At 30.3% G+C, this 19,991-nt stretch overlaps 1 protein-coding gene across 1 annotated transcript; it reads right to left on the bottom strand.

The window, feature by feature from the left end:
* Positions 1-1,760: 1,760 nt before the first annotated feature.
* LOC149568264 (oligopeptide transporter 5-like) lies at positions 1,761-6,940 on the bottom strand. The gene is made up of 6 exons (XM_089816704.1): positions 6,488-6,940; positions 6,288-6,385; positions 5,168-5,737; positions 4,173-4,431; positions 2,813-2,995; positions 1,761-2,393 (listed from the first exon to the last, which is right to left on the bottom strand). Exons 1-6 carry the CDS (start codon positions 6,857-6,859, stop codon positions 1,761-1,763), a joined length of 2,115 nt encoding a protein of 704 aa, XP_089672830.1. The 5' UTR covers positions 6,860-6,940.
* Positions 6,941-19,991: the final 13,051 nt, after the last annotated feature.

Raw genomic sequence — 19,991 nt, forward strand, 5'->3', positions numbered from 1 at the left:
ATTAGTTCCTGTCAAAGGCAAGATACTATTGCTTTCATTCAATTCAATTTTTCAGTTTATTTGACCAATCAACTCATAGAATTTAAAAGATCAAAAGAAACTTCAAATGTTTATATCTTTTTCTAATTTTTCATTATTTTATAAATTACATTTTTCATTCATTCTATTGGACCATACTATTTTTTGTAGGGAGAAAATTCAATTTTCTTCAACAAAGATACAAATATTTTCTAACAACTCTACCATGCATTAACTAGAACTTTATCTTTTCCACATTTGTGACAAGTTGATTATATTTTTCAAAAAAAAATCATTTTTATCTTCCACCTCACACCACTTTGAAAAAAAATGAATGTCTAATCAATATTAATTATCACAATCTATTTTTCTTACCAAGTTCAAATATAGAGTAAAACTTTTTATATTTCTTATTTTACATATATTTATTAGTTTTACATTGATGTTTATTTTTGCCTATTGTAAAATATTATTTCTTTAATTTTATAGTATGTTTTACTAGCTACCATTTTACAATCTAGCTCTAATTTTTTTATACCATTTTACAAATTGTAAAACTAATACTATCTCTCAAACTTACTAGATATTTTGGTAGTTTGAAATAAGTAATCAACAATTTATTTTTTAAAATTAAATATTTCAACTTATACTTGAATTGCTAGAAATGAGTAGTTTCATATAATATTATTTTTATTTTTATTTATATATTTATTAAAACAATATAATTATTAATATTTTTAAAATTCCCTTCAACTCTCTCCATCATTCTCCCTTTACTTGTCCTTATAATAACATATCTTCTCTTTTTTAACTCTCTTCATATCCTTCCTTTCTATCTATAAATCTTTATTTTCCTTCTTTTCCAATTATTGGCAGGGACTTTGATGCATTGCATCTCTTGTTCTTAATATTTTCATAATTGGCATTGGTCCAAAGTTGTAATTGTCTACAATAAGGATTCAACAATGTAATATATCTTGTCACTCCATCTAATGGGGTACAAACTTTTAAAATATGTATCAAAAATTGGATATATAAATTTACGTCTAGTCTAGGGTGGATTAAATCATGTAACTAATATTCCAAATCACAAAAGTCTCGATCGAAGGTCTTCATTAATCCATTTTTTCTTCTCTAAATTCTTATTAATAATCAATGAATAATATTTGATTTTAACCTTAAAAAAATACATTCCAAGAACATAATTTGTCAATAAGTGTATACTTTTCTAAAATATTTTTCTCTTCAAATAAAAATAAAATGTATAAATTGATTCATATTCTAACTTCTAATCATTAAACAAAATATTTTAAAAATAGTTTCCTTTAAAATCATTTAACATAATTGATCCAATGCCACTTAGATAAATATAGACAAAAAAAATTATTTATTACAAGAAAAAACTACAATATCTAAGCTTTAATTTTGTTGGGTATGGCCTTTTGCCTCCCAAAATATTCTCTCCATATGTAAAATATATCTTTACAATAAATAATATAAGTCAATTATATATATATATATATATATATATATATATATATGTCAAATCCATTTTCATAATGAATATTCAAATCTACAACAATCATGAATAGATGTACATATAACCAAAGCATAATCAAGCCAATATGAATTAAAAAACACTTCAAATAGCTTATGATTCAATTACATGACATACCAAATGTGTGATGCCACACTTATATAATAAAATTTTGAAAGTTCAACCTATATAAAAAAGTGAGGTGCTAGTAATGTACAAATGGTGGACAATCTTTACGGTGGACATTAGGGTCAGTTGGACATGTTGCAACATTACAATGATCATCAGTTAGTCCACCCCACCATTTCACACTTTCTACATTTTGTGTTGATTGCAATGCAAAATAACAAACTAAGGCCATAAATGCCACTCCTGCATCTAGTGCCGCTGATGTGATGTAGTTATATTTAGTCCACCATTGTTTATACCTTCTAAAAATTATGAAGTTAAACAGAAACCCCACTGTGATCCAAGAAATATTATTTATTGATCCTCCTTGCGGCATGGCACCTGTACCGCTGAGAATAATAGGCATGTATATGTATTGAATCCATTTTATCTTAGGATACATCTTTGAGAAAAACCAAACAGGTACAGGTGCAATTATACCAACTAAGAACCACCAATTTTGATTTTTGTACAAACCAAGATTGCCAAAAATCCTTTGTGGGCCAACTAGTCCCCATATAACTGATGCATTATAGAAAACTATATCACCTGGACATGTCCATGGACTCCCTATGGGCAATAACTCTGGATGACAAATGTGCTTTATTGAGTATAGTAGCCACCAACCAGTTCCAACGTAAACACAAGTTGAAACTAAAGTGCCTGTCACCTATAAAATCAATTAAATATATCATAATTTTAATGTAAAAATCCTTATAACTCTATGGGCATAAAACTCATACAAAAAACCATACATTAATATCAAGAGAATTATATTGAATGAATGGTAATAAAAATGAAAACTCTACACACCCAATAAAAATAAACTAAGAAGATTTCTTTTATTAAGTTACTTGTATAATATTTAAAAAATCATTACAAAATTAGAATACACAAATAATTTCATGTAAAGAACTTTTAAAAATTAAGTAACTAGATATAATTATTTTTTAGTTCATTCACAAAACCCCATTAAATAAAAATATGCTTTCTTTCTTGAATTTTCTTTTACATGTTATATTAGTTTTTTTCAACATATATTTATGATTTTGAAAAGGTTATACACATGAGGAGGAGTGGGGTACCAACCTGAACGATAAACATAGAGCGTGGTGGTATTTTCATGTAATGTCCCACCTTAAAGTCTTGAAGAAATGAAAGAGCCTGAACCATGCTGATGTACCCATATGTTTTGAATGCCACATTGGCCACTGGTCTTCCTGGATATAGATATCCAATGATGTACTCCGTTATCACATTCAATCCAGCTTGCTGTGAGCAAAAATTAAATAAGGAAAGAAATGTTAAACTAGAAATCATTAGAAATTTAAGATTCAAATTTTGTTTGAAAATAAGAATTAGAAGAAAAGAGAAAAAAAAATAACTTCAAATATTGGAAAAAATAACTCTACAAATGAAATCATTTTTCATTTTTATTTTAATTGAATAATTTGATAGTAAAATAAGATTTTCAGTTACATATTAACTAATTAATTAAACATTTTATCATGCATCAAAACAAAGTGAATTGCATAGGCAAGATCTTACAACACAATGGTAAATTGTGAGCTATAATAATAGGAAGGTAAAGTGAAGGTATAATGTTATTTGTTGCTATCACATGTGTTCCATGTTGGCTAGTGGTTTTTGTGATGTTTTAGTCATGGGGATCTTAATCTTGTGCTAAATCTCGATTGTGTGCAATTTAGGTAATTTGGATCTCGGTTATTGGAAAGCACTCTAAGAAGTCTTGTCCTCACCTTGATATGACTCTTTATTCACAAAAGAAGGGAGGTAAAGGAAAAACTCAGTTTTTTCTCTTGCTGTGTTGGTAGTGGGTTCCTTTTTCTTTAACCCTCTAGGATAATTGGAATTTATTGCCTTCTTTTTAATATTGTCATTTTTTTTTGGGTCCTAGATCATGTTATCCTTGACTATGACCTTTTGGTTTGTGTTACATGTCCATGGGGTGATTGTTGTATCAAGTTACTATTGAAAACCTTTCTTTTAATGCAAAAGGTTTTGGGACCCTTCAAAGCCTATTTTTACTATTAATAAAAAACAAACAATAAAATAAAACAATCTCTAACATATCAAGAAAAACACAGTGAATTGCATTGCTATGCTTAAATAACTATTTATGATTTTTTTAAACTATAAATATTTAAAGAATTAAAAGAAAAAATAAATATTAACTGCTATAAGCTTTATTTATTTAATCATAATTAATTTCTATATATAAACTCAACTGAAACATAGATACTTCAAGTCAAGTTTCACCTATTAGAAAAGCTAATCTACTTTAGGATGAGCTATCTACAAACTTTCTTGTCTAATATCATATTAATAAATGTATTCTATCAGAAAAGGTAAAATGCTTTAAGATAGAACCATGAAAACTTTAAATAAGCATATTATACAAAATTAAAATACAATTTCATATCAATACCTGATTTGTAACTGCTTGAATGATACCAATAGGAAGAGTGAATACAAAAGCTATCCCTAAGGCAAGAAGCAATCCCCAATATTTTAGCTGCAGATCATCGTTGTAACCCTCACAAGCGACCAATGCTAATGTCATAGTCACTGCTAACAAGATGAGAAACCAGTACTGTGGAACAGACTTGTAATTGGCCTTCATTAACCTGGTGTGCACGTCAACTCGTCGATCTGTCATTGCTGATTTAGCCTGCTGCCAAATGTCCCTGGACATAAAGATTACAATATAACTATGTAGGAAAAGGCTCCTAAAGAATGAACAAGAGCTTCTAAGTCCTGATTTGTTTAGGTTTAAATTTACAATATCATTTTCTGATAGAATATGGATTAATATATAATCAAATTAGTGATCTAAGAAACTCTACGTATTTTGCTCAAACCAAAATTTTATAGAAATAGAAGTTAAAGCTATTAAATTCCTATGCTAAATACGTTTTGTGTCCATATTATTTGTGAGTTCAACTGTATAATATTTGTTTTGTATCAATGTTTGTGATCATAGAATGTGATTCAAGAGATTGATGTAAAATAAATCTTTTACATGAAGTCAGAGAGAATGATGAAGTAGAGTGTGGTCTTAGAATATTGATGCAAAACAAATCTTTTATCATTGAAGTCCCAAATGATAGATAATGAACAATGATCTAAAATATTGATACAAAACAAATCTTTTACATTTGAAATCAGAAATGATAAATTAAAAAGTGCTATAGACTATCATGGAATAAGATCCCAAACATTGATAGAAAACAAATCTTTGACATTAATATAAAATAATTAATATAAAACAAATGATATGGACTTACCCAACAGAAAAAACAAAGAAAAATGGTAAAAAGAAAACAAATCTTTGACATTAATATAAAATAATTAATATAAAACAAATGATATGGACTTACCCAACAGAAAAAACAAAGAAAAATGGTAAAAAGATGTGCTTACTTTCCATGAAAGAGGAAGACATGGGAGACGGTAGCAGCAAGATTGGCAAAGCTCATTCCATAAGTGAGAGCAAAGAATACGCTCAAGTTGAGTTTGCTGTATTGATTGTAGGCATCCTTGTCGAATGTGAAATCGCTCTTCAATACCCTTGTGGTGTTAAATCTCTGGCCGTCGTCTGAGAAAACATGGGCAGAAATAATTGGGAATTTTTGGGCATCATAAACATTGGTCCAGTATGTGATTGGGAGGATGATGTAGACAACGAGGACAAAACCAACTGCAAAGTTGGCTATGGCAAACCATGGAGTAGCCAATGGACTGCCTATAAAGCCTGCAACAGTTGCCCAATCAAGGGCGAAGGTTCCAATCCCAAGCCCATAATTTCCTGATCCAATTTGTTGTGCTGTCACAGAGTTTTTCCATATCCAGCAAGCTATGGACATGACTGATATGGTAGGGAAAAGGAAAGCAGGTACAATGTAATATGCAAAACTGCATGTTAACACTATGATGAAGAATTGCAACCTTGTCAGTCCTCCCTTTGGCCTCTTCTCTTCTTCATGGAGTGCCCTGCACCACCATTTCCAATACATGCATTAATATTCTATCAGTCACACAATCCAAGGGCAAAACAAACTGATGGGTTTTTTTTTTGGTCTTTTTCTACTGGTTTTTAAGTTATTTGCCAGTCTGTGGTCTTTAGGATGCTGGAGTTTACAAAGTTTTATTTATATCCAGCATAGTTTTAATTTTGGACTTAGTTTATATTGTGTAATATGATAGATCTGGTTTCGAGACCCTTGTGAATGTCCTCAATCCCAAGGAAGGAAAAAATAGAAGAATTGAAGGTCACACATGTAGATGAAGATGTCAAATCATCACATTATGAATAATCTAAAAGAGGACGAGTCCTAGTTAATAAAAGAGACCTGTTGATTGGTGAGAATGAACTTGGGCAAAGGAGAAACTTGTTTCTCACTAGATGCAAGTGTAAGGATAAGTGTTTTTATGTGATCATTGATAGTGGAAGCATTAAGAAATTGGTTTCAAAAGAGATGGCATTCCTGTAAAACATACTTTTACCTTAATCCAAAAAGAATGGACGACTTTTTCAACCTACCTAAATAATGAGACTTGAATAAGAGTTGATGGCCACCACATGTAAGCAGATTCAACCAGTAACTTTCTGAATAGCCCGGCCCATCCAAAGCCCAGCATCTGGCCATATATGATCAAATAATTAAAATTATCTACACAGTTGAATCTTGATAATAATATAAAGAAAGTTACAAAGATCCCACTTATATATAGACCTTATACCTGTGTAGTTAAGGCTAATAGCCATACCGCTGCAGGATTCATGTCCCTATTATAGAAGGCCTTAACAATGGTGAAAATACCCACTGCATATACTCCACTGGTTCCCACACTTGCAAATATGGTGATAAGTGCATGTTCTTTAGTATTAAAGGGCCCCGGATTGAGAGAAAATTGCCATTTTGTTCCAGGAAGAATTATTTTTGTGGGCAATGTGGCCGCCATGAAACGACCAACTGGTAGAACTACAATCTGAGCGGACACAGCTGTGAGGCTGATGGGATGCGCTCTGTAACCAACAAATTGATTCAAGAAAGACAATATCGCACAAGATAAAATCCCCAATGTCCACACTCGAAAAGTTAACACAGGCATCGATGGATCATCAGTGGTGGGTACTGTCAACGCCACTTCTTCAATTGGAGACTGGTCATCCACTTCCTCACCTTCATCATTTCTCGAAAATTCTCCATCGCCTGCCAAAACAAAAAACAAAAAAAACAAAAAAATCACATCTTTCAATATTTAATACAAAAGAAGATTTCAACAATGATGATTCATTCCCTTTATAAATACAGTCTAGATTCATATAGTAGCTCAGCAGGGGCACAAAATTTGGGAGCAGACAATATATAATTTTTTAGATCATAGTCTATAAACTGCAGTATGCTGGATAAACTTTTTAACATGACGTTACATTGGTATATTAATGTGATCATGTGTGACATGTCCTCCGATACCATATTGTCTGTGGGAGACTTAATGTGGTCATATGTGACATGTCCTCCGATACCATATTGTCTGTGGGAGACTGGACCACGTGACGTTGTGCTTCATAATAAGAAGCTTTCATTAATCTAATCAGGCCCCAGTTGAAGCACACAAAATATATATGACAGGCAGTTCTAAATTTTAGACAGATTGATTAAAATTATAAATGGGATCTTGTCTCTGACATGAGTATGAATAATCTAGACCCACAAGCACATAGACTCAGGGGATGTGCAAAGTCTACAGATACACAAGATATATGACATGAAAGTTCAAACATGTGAGCTGAAGTCACAAACAAGTGATCTCATATCCTGTATGAATGTGAATAGTTCAAATCCATGGGTGACAAATTTGAACATCAGCGCGAGTTCAAACATGCGCATCAATAATTTGAACTTACAATTAAAACAGCTTGAGAGGGCAACAAAGTCTATGGGCACACAAGGTATACAATATTAAAATCACTATAAAAATTTAAATCTTTGAGTACATTAGATCAACAAAGGCACAAAGTCTACAATCATAAGTCTAATGAAGAATTGAACTTTGGTCTACAGCATAAGTGCACCGATACACAAGACATATGATATATGATATGAACGTCATCATGAAAGTTTTAAAAATGCACAGTAAACTAAAACATATATTTTACCAAAGAAGATTTTATTTTTTTCAAAACTACCTTGTATGTCTTACATTTTAGTTTACTGTTTACCCATTACCCTGAAAGTTCAAACATAAAGAACCCATTGAATTAATGAGGGCACAAAGCCCGTAATCATAACAGATCAATGAAGATTTAAATATTAGCAATAATAACAACTGTACTATGAATCCCCATAATTAAAAAATGACCGTCTTTGAAAGGAAAAATAAGATTCTATGGGTGAAATAAGGAAAAGAAACCTATTTTCGTTAGTTCCAGTCCAGTTGCCATTGCACCAGATCTTTTCAATGTTATCCCATAGATTATCTCTACAAAAGTACTACTCTCTCAAGAATCTCATTCATATATTTTCATGTTGCTCGCTGGGGCAGAGTATTTAAGAGTTATGATGATAGACCAATACAGGAAGCTCCAGAGTACAGGAATCTCATGAACTCAATGAAACCTATAGGTGTGGTGGACACAACTCTGATAAACATGCAGGACCAATTGAATCACGATCTTTCCCCATCGTTGTTATACCTAGAACTTCCAACAAGATATAAACTAAACATTGATGGAGAAATAAATTTGTGACAACAGCTTATACATAACTTTAGCTTATAAAAAAATATTGAAATATTGAAATCTCAGCTGGTGATTTCTTGGGGAATAGTTTACTCCGTCTGATTATAAAAATAGTGAATGGTGTCATATTTTAGCGATATGTAATTAAGAGGCGAATAAGCTTTGATGGAATTTTCAATCATATAATAGAAAAGTTATATATTGATTGATCTTTTTCTTATAATCAGTATTCTTATTTTAAATAGAAATATTATAATATATTTAGAAAAATTCTTTCTTTATACAGAAGCATATATTTACAATTATATTCTTCGAACCATCTAACCCACAAACTAACAAACATAACTTTTAAGTTAAGCAACTTTTATATCTATTTATTTCATCTTAGTGTGTGGATTTTTAGGTATGACAAATAATTTTGTAAGGCCATATCATGGAATCTAGGTTATCTTAGTCTACTTCAAATTAATTAATGTTGTCATCATCTTAAATAGTTTACAATTAAGGGGATGATCTCTTAGTAAGTGGTGAATTTTCTATTTGGGAGATTTTCAGGTTTGAATCTACTCAAGCTCCATCTTGTTCTCACGTTCAGTCTATTATCAAACAAAAAAAAGAATAGTTTGCAACTAGAAACTTGTCATTCTCTGAAAAGTAATAAAATACATATTGTATAGTTACATGTTGACTATTTTGTCTTTTTTCATAATGCAAGCCTTGAATGACTCATCTTTATAAGTTTGTATACTATTTTCCAATTAGTTGGCATTGAGAGTATCAACTAGCTATATACATATTATATATTTATATAATATATATAGATAAGCCAAGAGATATCTAGGCTTTAATTTTTTTTGTGATAATTTGCAAATAAATGAAAGCCTCAATATCTCTAGGCCTATCTATTTATACAATATGTATATAGCTAGTAGCATTGGGAGGGGACATTGTGCAAACAAAATTCTAATATTTATTGTGTAATATTAGATTAGTACATTAATTCTCTAATTTAGATTTGTATAAAATTGTAATTATATATTTACTTTTTCTAAGACAATTAGATTTTCATTGGGAAAATGGGTCTAATTTAATATGGGGTTGGGGTTGGGGTTGTTTTGTTCCATATAAAAGATGGTCAATTTGAGTAGGATTGAAGGTCTATTTGGTTTAGGGATAAGTTTTTTTTTCTTTTTTAGTTTTCTTTATATGGTTAGGTTGAAATAACATCTTTTTTAATGATAGGATTATATATTAATTAAATTTTAGGGTTTTATTATATGTATAATTGAACTTTTATAGGATTATATAAAGAATAAAAATTAGGTTATTATTATTATTATTTCTATTAATAGGATTATATATTAATTAAATGTTGGATTTTGATTATATGTATAATTGAACATTTATAGGATTATGTAAAGAATAAAAAATAGGTTTTAGACTAAAAATTTTAAGCTAATTGAATGTATGGGTTAGCACTCAAAATGACTTTTTAATCAATTGGGGTTAGGATTATCTTTCATTTTGGTTTTGTATTATCATTTATTTTGGTTTAATAGAAAACCTATTGTTCAATTATTTAAAAAAAAAAAATAGAATCTAGGTGTTGATATCACATTAAAACTTAAATTAAACACTAATTTTATTAGTGTGTCATATCTAAAGTTATTAGAAAATTTATGATGATACAATTTTCTAAAAAGTAAGTTTAGGATTCATTACCATTTATAGGCTTATTAGGTTTAAGGTTATGATTTGTCAACATTTAATCACTAATAGGGTTCAGTTTTGGCTAGAGTTATTATGTAATGAATCAATGGAAGGTTTAACATTAAATTGTATTTAAGATTATTTTGTGGTTAGAGTTTAGTTTGGTTTAGCTTTGGCTCTATCTTTCAATGTACTCTCTCTCTCTCTCTCTCTCTCTCTCTCTCCCCCCTACATAATATATACTTCAAACCTACATATCTCACCCCCTCCCTCTTCCTCTCACATTAATTACACACACAATCCACTTCCTTTCTTGTGATATATTCTCCCTATTTATATTATTTTATCTACCTCATGTCTCTCACCTTGTCCCCATTCTCTCTTATCTACCCACTATAATTACTTACTCTCTATCTTTATCTCCATCTCTCTACCTCCCTCCTTTCACCATAACTATCTACTCTCTTTTTTCTGCATAATATTGCATCTATTGTTGCATAATATACTTGAAATTTGAGCATTAAAACAAGTTTCATTTCTTTGATTACCTCTATTTATCAACATGTCAAAGATCTAAAATGAAGAAAATCCAAAGAAACCAACTGATCATAAATCGCTTACAGTCTTCAAGGCAGAGCCTAGATATAGAATGTGGTTTAATTCAATTTATGTTCTGTTTAGTATGCTTTATTAATACACCATTATTATTTAGAGTCTCTAGATAGAATACATTGTCATTTTGTTTGCGTATTTATCAAAGGTTTTGTGTCCTATCCATGTTACAATTCAAGTAACTTAAAATTAATTACCAATGAGACCGATCATAAAGTGAGAGGGTAGTTGTGATCAGTAAATTTGGAAAGGTATGAAAGTGTGAAAAGACCCAATAGACACCTAAACTCTTATTCATATACTTCATGATATCAATAAGATAAGAAAGAGACATAACAACAAGTAATTAAAATAATTGTTTCTCTATCCTTCTTGTTGGATATTTTTCTAGAAAAAACACAACATAGAAAATATGGATTTCATTGCTCAAGAGCATTTAGATGTCTCTTTTTAAATTTCTATAATAGGACAATGGCACATAGCTTAGTGGTTCTAATGTAAACAAAGTTTAGATATTTCTATTTTCTCTCGCAATCTCCTTCTTTTATTTGAACCTCTGCTCTCTAGTCACCTCCACATTTTGTTCTAATCGAAAGCATAACATTATATTTTGATTCGATTTCAAATTAAAGTCACACATAAAAATGTCAACAAAATATTAAGTGAACACAAAGTGAGATTTTGAACCTGGTATGGATGGTTGCCAAATTGTTTTTCGCCCAATCTTTTTATATTTTCCTCTCTTTTTTTATTTTTATAATAAGACAATGGCAGAGAGCTTAGTGGTTCTAAGCTATACAAAGTTTAGATATTTCTATTTTCTCCCCTGATATCCTTCTTTTTCCTGTTCCTCCTACTCTTCAGTCACCTCCAAATTTCGTTCTAATCAAAAGCATATCAATAGATTTTGAATAAGGTTCAAATTAAAGTCACACATAAAAATGTCAACAAAATATTTTATGTGTATGTGTGACTTTAATTTGAAACTAATTCAAAATCTAATGTTATACTTTTGAACTTTAGTCTACAGCATAAAGTACAAGACATATAATATGAATGTCATTATGAAAACACTAAACTAAAATGTATATATTACGAGAGGAGATGTTTTTTTCTTCAAAACTAACTCGGAACTCTTTTTAAGTTTATTGTTTAGCCATTACCCTGAAGGTTCAAACATAGTGAACCCACTAAATTAATGAGGGCACAAAGCCCTTGATCATAACAGACCAATGAAGATTTAAATATGAGCAATAATAGCACCAGTTCTTTTCAATGTGATTACATAGATTATCTCTACAAAAGTACTACTTTCTGAAGAATCACATTCATATATTTTCATGCTGCTCACTGGGGTAGAGTATTTAAGAGTTAAAATGATAGACCAATACAGGAAACTTCAGAGTAAAGGAATCTCATGAACTTAATGAAACCTATATAAACACGCAGAACCGGTTGAATCACGATATTTCCCCATCGTTAGTATTTCTAGAACTTCCAACAAGATATAAACTAAACTTTGATGGAGAAATAAATTTGTGACAACAGCTTATACAAATATATTGAAATATCGAAATCTCGGTGTTTTATTGGTTGGGGGCATAGTTTACTCCGTCTGATTATAAAAATAGTGAACGGTGTGATATTTAGTGATATGTTTTTAATTAAGGGGCGAACAAGTTTTGATGGAATTTTAAATCATATAATAGAAAACTATATATTGATTGGAACCTTATAATCAATATTTTTTATTCTAAATAAAAATATTACTAACCCATCTAACCCACAAACTAATAAACATAACTTTTAAGTTAATCAACTTTCAAATCCATTTATTTTATTCTTGTTCGTGGATTCTTAGCTATAACAAATAATATTGTAAGGAGATATCATGGAATCTAGGTTATCTTAGGCCTACTTCTAATTAATGAATGTTGTCATCATCTTAAATAGTTTACATTAAGGGGATGATCTAGTGCAGTAAGTTGTGAATTTTCTATTTGGGAGATTTTAGGGTTTGAGTCTACCCAAGCTCCATCTTGTTCTCAGCTTCAGTCTATTATCAAACAGAAAAAAAAATAGTTTACAGCTAGAAACTTGTCATTCAACTCTAAAAAGTAATAAAATACAAATTGTATGGTTACATGTTCACTATTTTGTCTTTTTCCATAATGCAAGGCTTGAATGACTCGTCTTTATAAGTTTGTATACTATTTTCCAATTAGTTGTCATTGAGAGTATCAATGAAAATTGTATGAAAGTATTCATTTAAAAGGATTCTAATTTGTTTAAAAAAAAAAAATAGAAATAATCTTTTTACTTTGTTGAATAATTTTATATACACATTAACATATCCATGCGTATAATATGAAGATACCTAAATTTTTATGAGAAACCATGGTCTCCTCTCCGATAGATTTTAGGTGTGATGAATATCCATTTATCTGTAGTCTTGATGTGCAATTTTCAAAGTGAGATTCTTAGAAGGTGTTGGCATCCAACCCAAGGCTTATAAGAATTATCTTTGTGATATTGTGGGCAAGATTTGTGACACACCAAGAGTACATTGCCATCGTCTCTTTGTGAAGCAAATCAAAGAGAAAAATTCAAATAGTGAGATAAGGTATATATATGCTAATGTGATCATTGGAGAGGAAGTAAATGAGGCACATGAATTTAACATATCGGAAGCTTAAATTCCCTTCTAGCCATATTTTTTAGTACAATTGCTTTCAAGACTTTGATTTCAAGGGATTATCAAGATTGAATGTCTCATAGTTAGGCGTTGTAATGCCTACCCCTAGTTGGCTTTTCATGTTGTATTATCAGATTCTTTTAGGAAAGATTTATGATTATGTTTTATGATTAGTAGTACTTGGTTACCCAATTTGTTTGGATGTTATTTCATAATCATTTGATATACTTGATGAGCTACTTGATAAATGGTTATTTCAAATGTTTATGTTTATTAAATCCTTTTGATGATGATATATGTATGTTCATTTAGTGATTTTTAGTTATCTCATGATGATAAATAGATAGATAGATGATTTATTTGCAGTTTCTATTGCCTCATACTTGTATGTGTATGGTGTACTTGAATGTTTTACTTTATAATGATATCTTTGATGTGGTTGAGGGAGGAAGTTGTAGTCACCTTCTAGTTGGGATATACACGATGCACCACTTCTTGCCATTGCATGTTTAGTTTAGATTATATGTGTATGTACATGCTTGAATTTTATGAAGATTGTAGGTACCAGGCATCAACTTCCTTGAATTGTTAGGATGAGCATGCCCTATTGCAGTATCACAATGGTAAAAGAGAGGATATAATTTTGGAGTCCAAATCCTAACCTTAAGCCAATTGTCCTAGAAAGTAGGACAAGTATTTGAGTTATTTACCCTTATGAATTTTTCAAGTGATGAGAATTTGGGATTTTGACCCTTGAGTTTGGTCTAGTACACTATCTTGTATAATGGGTTTTCGTATTTAGTTTCGTGGGTCTGCTCTGATTTTTAGTTATAATTAAATCAAATTAAAAGATAATTTAATAAAAATTTTATAAAGACAATTCAATATTTAATTAATTAAATAAAATAAATAAATTTAAAGATTTAATTGAAGTTCTAATTTTGACGTAGTCATATTTATTTAATTTAATAATAATATATTTAGGAGTTTTATTTTTATAATAAACTCTAAATATTATTATTATTAATAAGAGACGGGAAGAATTAATTTAATAAATTTTATTTTAATTTAAATACAAAAGGTTGCACATAAAATTAAAATATAATAAAATAATTAAGAAAAAGGTTTCGTGTGATTGCAAAAGCAAAACCTTTATTGGAAAAAGTTCTTTTATTAAGAAATTAGGGCTCATTTCTCCACACACAAATTTGAAGGACCCAATCTCTAAGAAGAGGGTTTTCGAAAGAAAAAGAATTTGTTTGCAAGCTCCATGCATCCATTTGTTTAGCTTGAGATCTAGGTAGAACCTTGTGGGTTTGTGTAGTAGTTTCTTTCTTTAAAATATTTGTCTTCTCAAATTTTGAGTGGAATTGGTTTCAAAATTTAATTGTGTAGAAACTCTTATTTATGAATTTATTGTTGTTCATTTCAAAAACATCTATAAATGAATTTAAGATTGGAAACCCTTGTTTTCTAAGATTAGAGGCTTGTATTGTGATTTGGGTAGGGTTTGGAAAAGAGATCAATACATATATATATATATATATATATATATATATAGAGAGAGAGAGAGAGAGAGAGAGAGAGAGTTATTCTTGAAATTACTAATTTGAAAGTGGGTTTCAACAATTTTAATGAAGTGCAATTGTTTTATGTTTTATAAAGCATATTATTAAAAAAAAAAATGATTATGGTGGGCAGGGGCCACCAATTCCCCCCACCCCCTTTCCTCCTTCCTCCTATTGTCATGTAGCTAGGTTGCCAAGCAATGTGCGACTGTTGTAAGTAGACTGCAATTGCTATAGTAGCCTGCAATTGCTTACAAGCAACGCACTACTACTTGTGCAACTGGGACCACGTGAGCCCAAGGGGCTGTGATCATTATTTATTATATTGTTCTCTTAAAATTATAATTTAATTTTAATTTTATTAGATTTTAGTAATTAAAGTTTTTTAATACAGTTTATATTTTTATATTTTAATTAAATTAATTAATATTAAATATCAATAGTAATTTGATAACTTTTATTATATTATTAAATTAATAATTAATATTATTAGGTAATATTAATATTATTTTATTAATTATTTAATAATTATTACTATAATAATTTAATAAGTTATTATTTTAATATTAAATTTTTTATGAGATTTGGAAATTGAGTTATGTTTTAAATCAAGAAGTTATAATTGGACTATTTATTGTTTAATCTAATATTGATTTAATTAAATGATCATTATGAACTTTTAGGGATACATTTTTAAATGGAGTATGAAAGCTGGAACCCTATTGTTTAATCAAATCTTATGTTTTCAAACCAAAAAAATCTATGAAACTACACTACTATGTTTTATGTTGGGTTTGGGGTTGACTTAGAGTGTTTACCAGTCATGTTGTTTACTAGAGGCTTGGGGAGTTTTGTTCTATGATGATGTTATGTATATGATCTTTTTTACTTGACCATTGTGATCTAGTCACACGTTTTCTATGATGACTTTGATTTGTTATTTGTTAATGCTTTCTAATTGCTTGTATAGAACTGAGGTTAAAGGTATAATTTTCCTAGTTTAACCTTTGAGTTTTGATCAGTTATCTTGTGATGCTTTCTAGTTGCTTGTATAGGATTGAGGTGATTATTGTGATTAGTTTTTAGGTGCTTTTCAGTTGCTTGCAAAGGATCAAGGTGGATATTGTGTTTTATCTATATGTGCTTTCTAATTGTTTCTAAAGGATTGGGGTGAAAACTGTGCTTCTATGAGTTATGGGTAAAAACACAAATTTGTGTTACCCTTTTACAAAGAAAATGGCTAACAAAATTATAAATATTGATCTTCAATAACATAAAATTGGTATTATTATTTATAATTTGAAACTGAAGTAAACTAATGAAATGTGTAGAAATGGAATAATAAATGTTTAGGATTATAAATTTTAATAATGATATGAAATAAAAATTGATATATTTTCTTATTTTTTAAAGATAACTTTTTAGTTGCTGAAAAATGCTAAAAATTAGAGGTCTAGTTCCCACCACAAAAATATATGTAAATAAACTTATTTCTCTTTGATCTTAGATACGTAATAGATAACATATGTAGCTAAAATAATCAAAAATAAAAATGGGCTTTAGACCTATATTTTTTCTTTTATAACGATTCAAATTTCAACTCACTTGAAATCGATAGTTTTCATCTCCCCCCACGTTTTTCAAAATAAATCTATTCCAATCAAAAGAAAATTAAACATTCTTTAAGAAGGCTCTCTCCTCTAGAATGTCATATAATTTTTTACCTTTTTATATGATTTAATATTTTTTCTTTCTCAAAATTGAAATCTTCTTGAGTGTTAAAATACGTACTTGTATAATTGTTTAATTACAATATACTATATCTAATTAAAACACTATGAACTCTATATGAGAATATTCTTGACTTTGAACTTTATAAAATAGTGTTTATATGATATTAAAAAGTATCATAAAAAATAGTAAGAGTTATTGAAACTTTAGTTTTCTAAAATAATTTTATTTCTTTAGTAATTGGATACAAACTAGTACAAAACATGTATTTAATAGACAATTCCAATTGAAAAAGTGTGAGACCATATATAACTTAGCTGGAATAAATTTATCAAGATCATACATTTGAACAAAATTGACTTTTAGATAAAAATACACAAATTCAGTTATTCAAATAAGTCAACATGAAAGGTGACATAGCTTTGTACTTTTTGTTAAAATTCTTTAGAATAAGTGAGAGGGGGAGTGAATCAGTTATCCAAGGTCTAGATGTACAATTAAAAATTTTCACAGCTTAGTGAACCCATATCCATAAAACATTTTCATCATGCATGCATCCATTAGATCATACAATCACTTAAAATTGTAGCTTACTGTAAAATCAACTTTGCAAAAATGTAAACATTAAACACAACAGATTCTATATCACATTTGACACAATGATTTAACATGGAAACCCAATTTGGAAAAAACTATTAGTAACATGCTACTCATTCTTATTCTTCTGAAGTGATGCCCTGTGAAAGGCCAACCCTGTTAAAGTTTTAAATGCACATTGCTAAATGTAACTTGGTTAAAGGATTTCAATCACCATATTAGGAGTGAGCCTTGTTAGAGGATTTTAGACCATTCACTTGGAATGCCACCTAGTTAAAGGATTTATAAATGACTATTAGGTCAACCTTAATCGAAAGGATTTACCCTAGATTGGTACAATGATTAGAACATAACAATAAGGCTTGATCTCATAACAACTTACAACACACGTTGCAGATTACAGATTGCTATTTCCAGTCCTTCATTTTTCTTGGCTTCCACACACTTCAGATTTGATCACTTGTTCACCCTTCAAGTATCCATACCCTTAAGCCTTTTTACTTTTCTTGCCAATGCACCCTCTTCTCTTATGTCACTGAATGAAGCAATACCCTATACTCCTTATCTTCCTTAGGTTCTTGCACATAACAACCTTTGCTTCTGACTAGCCATCTCTATAAATAGAGAATTAAGATCTTTTTTCAATCATCCTCTATTGTCTATTTTAGCATTAGGTTGGATTAGGTAGGATTCAATGAATCTAACCCTCATTTAATTTTATTCTCTTTTAGAAACTACTCCTTCAATCCTCTTTGAATTCACCTCAAAATGGTTTATCATGAATTCTATGCCACTAGCTCATCCAGGTTATCTTCAACATGACTCAAAAAATCCAAGAAATCAAACTTGTTAGCTCAAATTCATTGAACTCTCAATCTTTCTCATAATGCTGACACTCAACATTAACTGACTTCTAGTGCTCGACACATATTGCATTGCTTGGTATCCATTGTCAAAACACTCGACACAAACTAAAGTTTACTCGTGCTCGACATCAACTAAAATTTACTTGGCTTACACTGTTTCACTTGACTTACAATGAAATTGACTTTGCTCGGCTCCAACTAATTTTCTGCTTGGCTTACACTAGCTTTGCTCAACACCTACTATGTAGATTGTTAAGTTTGACACACATACTTCTTTTAACTTGTTTTTTTGAACTTAATCAATGTATCCATCCTTTGAAACCTTAAGTAGATTATCAATGCACTATAATATCACTATCTTAATTGATCCTTGTACTCCTTTTCCATATCATGACTCAACCTTTTCTATAGGTGCTACTGTTACCTAATTTGATCAAATTCTCTTCATCAATCAAACAAATGATAGTACTCAAATCTTCTAAGCAATTGTCTTACCAGCAAGTAGTAGGTTTGACATCAATGACAAAATAATGCTTGAAACACATTATAATACTTGTATAAATCTATTTTCAACACTTTTACCCTTATAATTTTTATGAGCCTAGGGTAGGTAATCTATGTGTATGTTGGGAAGTGGCTTGCAGTGGAACCTAAATCCCTAAAGATGTTTCTTGGGTAACTCATTTTAAGTTGTTTTAATAAGTGATAACATTCATTAAATGAGAGTAAAATGAATTAATAAGAGTGATTTTTTTCCTTGCCCATGCCTTGAGTGCTAGTAGAGGCTAGGATGGGAGTAGAGAGGATGCTTGGTTGTGACCTTTCTTCATTAGTATGCCTTATCTATATGAAAGGATACTGATGTTAGGATAAAACATGGACAGAAATAAAAACTACATGCAAATATAACCAATAACAAAAAATAATAGAACACACAGAAATGAACACAAGGCACCAAGATTTAACGTGGTTCACCCAATCCCTGGGCTACGTCCACCAAACAGCAAGTCCGATCTTATTACAATCCAGTGATTACAACCTGATTACAATCCGTAATCCCTTACAGCTCAATACCGCCGCAAGAACCAATTTCGTATCACCACATATCAAAAATACCCAACCCTAAGCCCTTTTTATACAAGTATTAAACCGCTTTAGGGTTATAACATGTCGGCCATATGTCGGCCATAATATGTCGGCTACCATGTCGATGTTGGCTACTTCCAAAAAAAAATTTTTTGAACCCCACTATTTATGAAGTATGTACAGTACTTTCCTGATCAGTCACCACAATCTAACAATCTCCCACTTGGGGACTGATCAGGCTCCACACTAAAAAGAAATCTCCCACTTGGAGACTGATCCTGTAGCAATACAACTACCGCATGGGGCTCCCACTGGATCAAACCACCCTGGACTCTGTTGTTCTTTTATTCACATTTAGTCTAAAAGACCAACTGAAGCTGAAGAGGAGTTCAGCTTCTCCCTTGTGACAACCTTTGTCAACATATCTGCTGGATTTTCATTGGTATGTATCTTCTCCAGCTTTAACTGTCCATCCTCCAAAACTGACCGAATGAAATGGTACCGCAACTGTATGTGTTTGGTCTTAGAATGCAGAGCTAAATTCTTAGCAAGATGAATGGCACTCTGACTATCTGTGAACAAAAAATTATCCTTCTGAGGATGTCCCAATTCTTCCAAGAAGAACTGAAGCCAT

This window comes from Cupressus sempervirens, chromosome 3, assembly GCF_028749045.1.
Source record: "Cupressus sempervirens isolate cs-2001-9-10 chromosome 3, ASM2874904v1, whole genome shotgun sequence".
In the NCBI taxonomy this organism is placed as follows: Eukaryota; Viridiplantae; Streptophyta; class Pinopsida; order Cupressales; family Cupressaceae; genus Cupressus; species Cupressus sempervirens.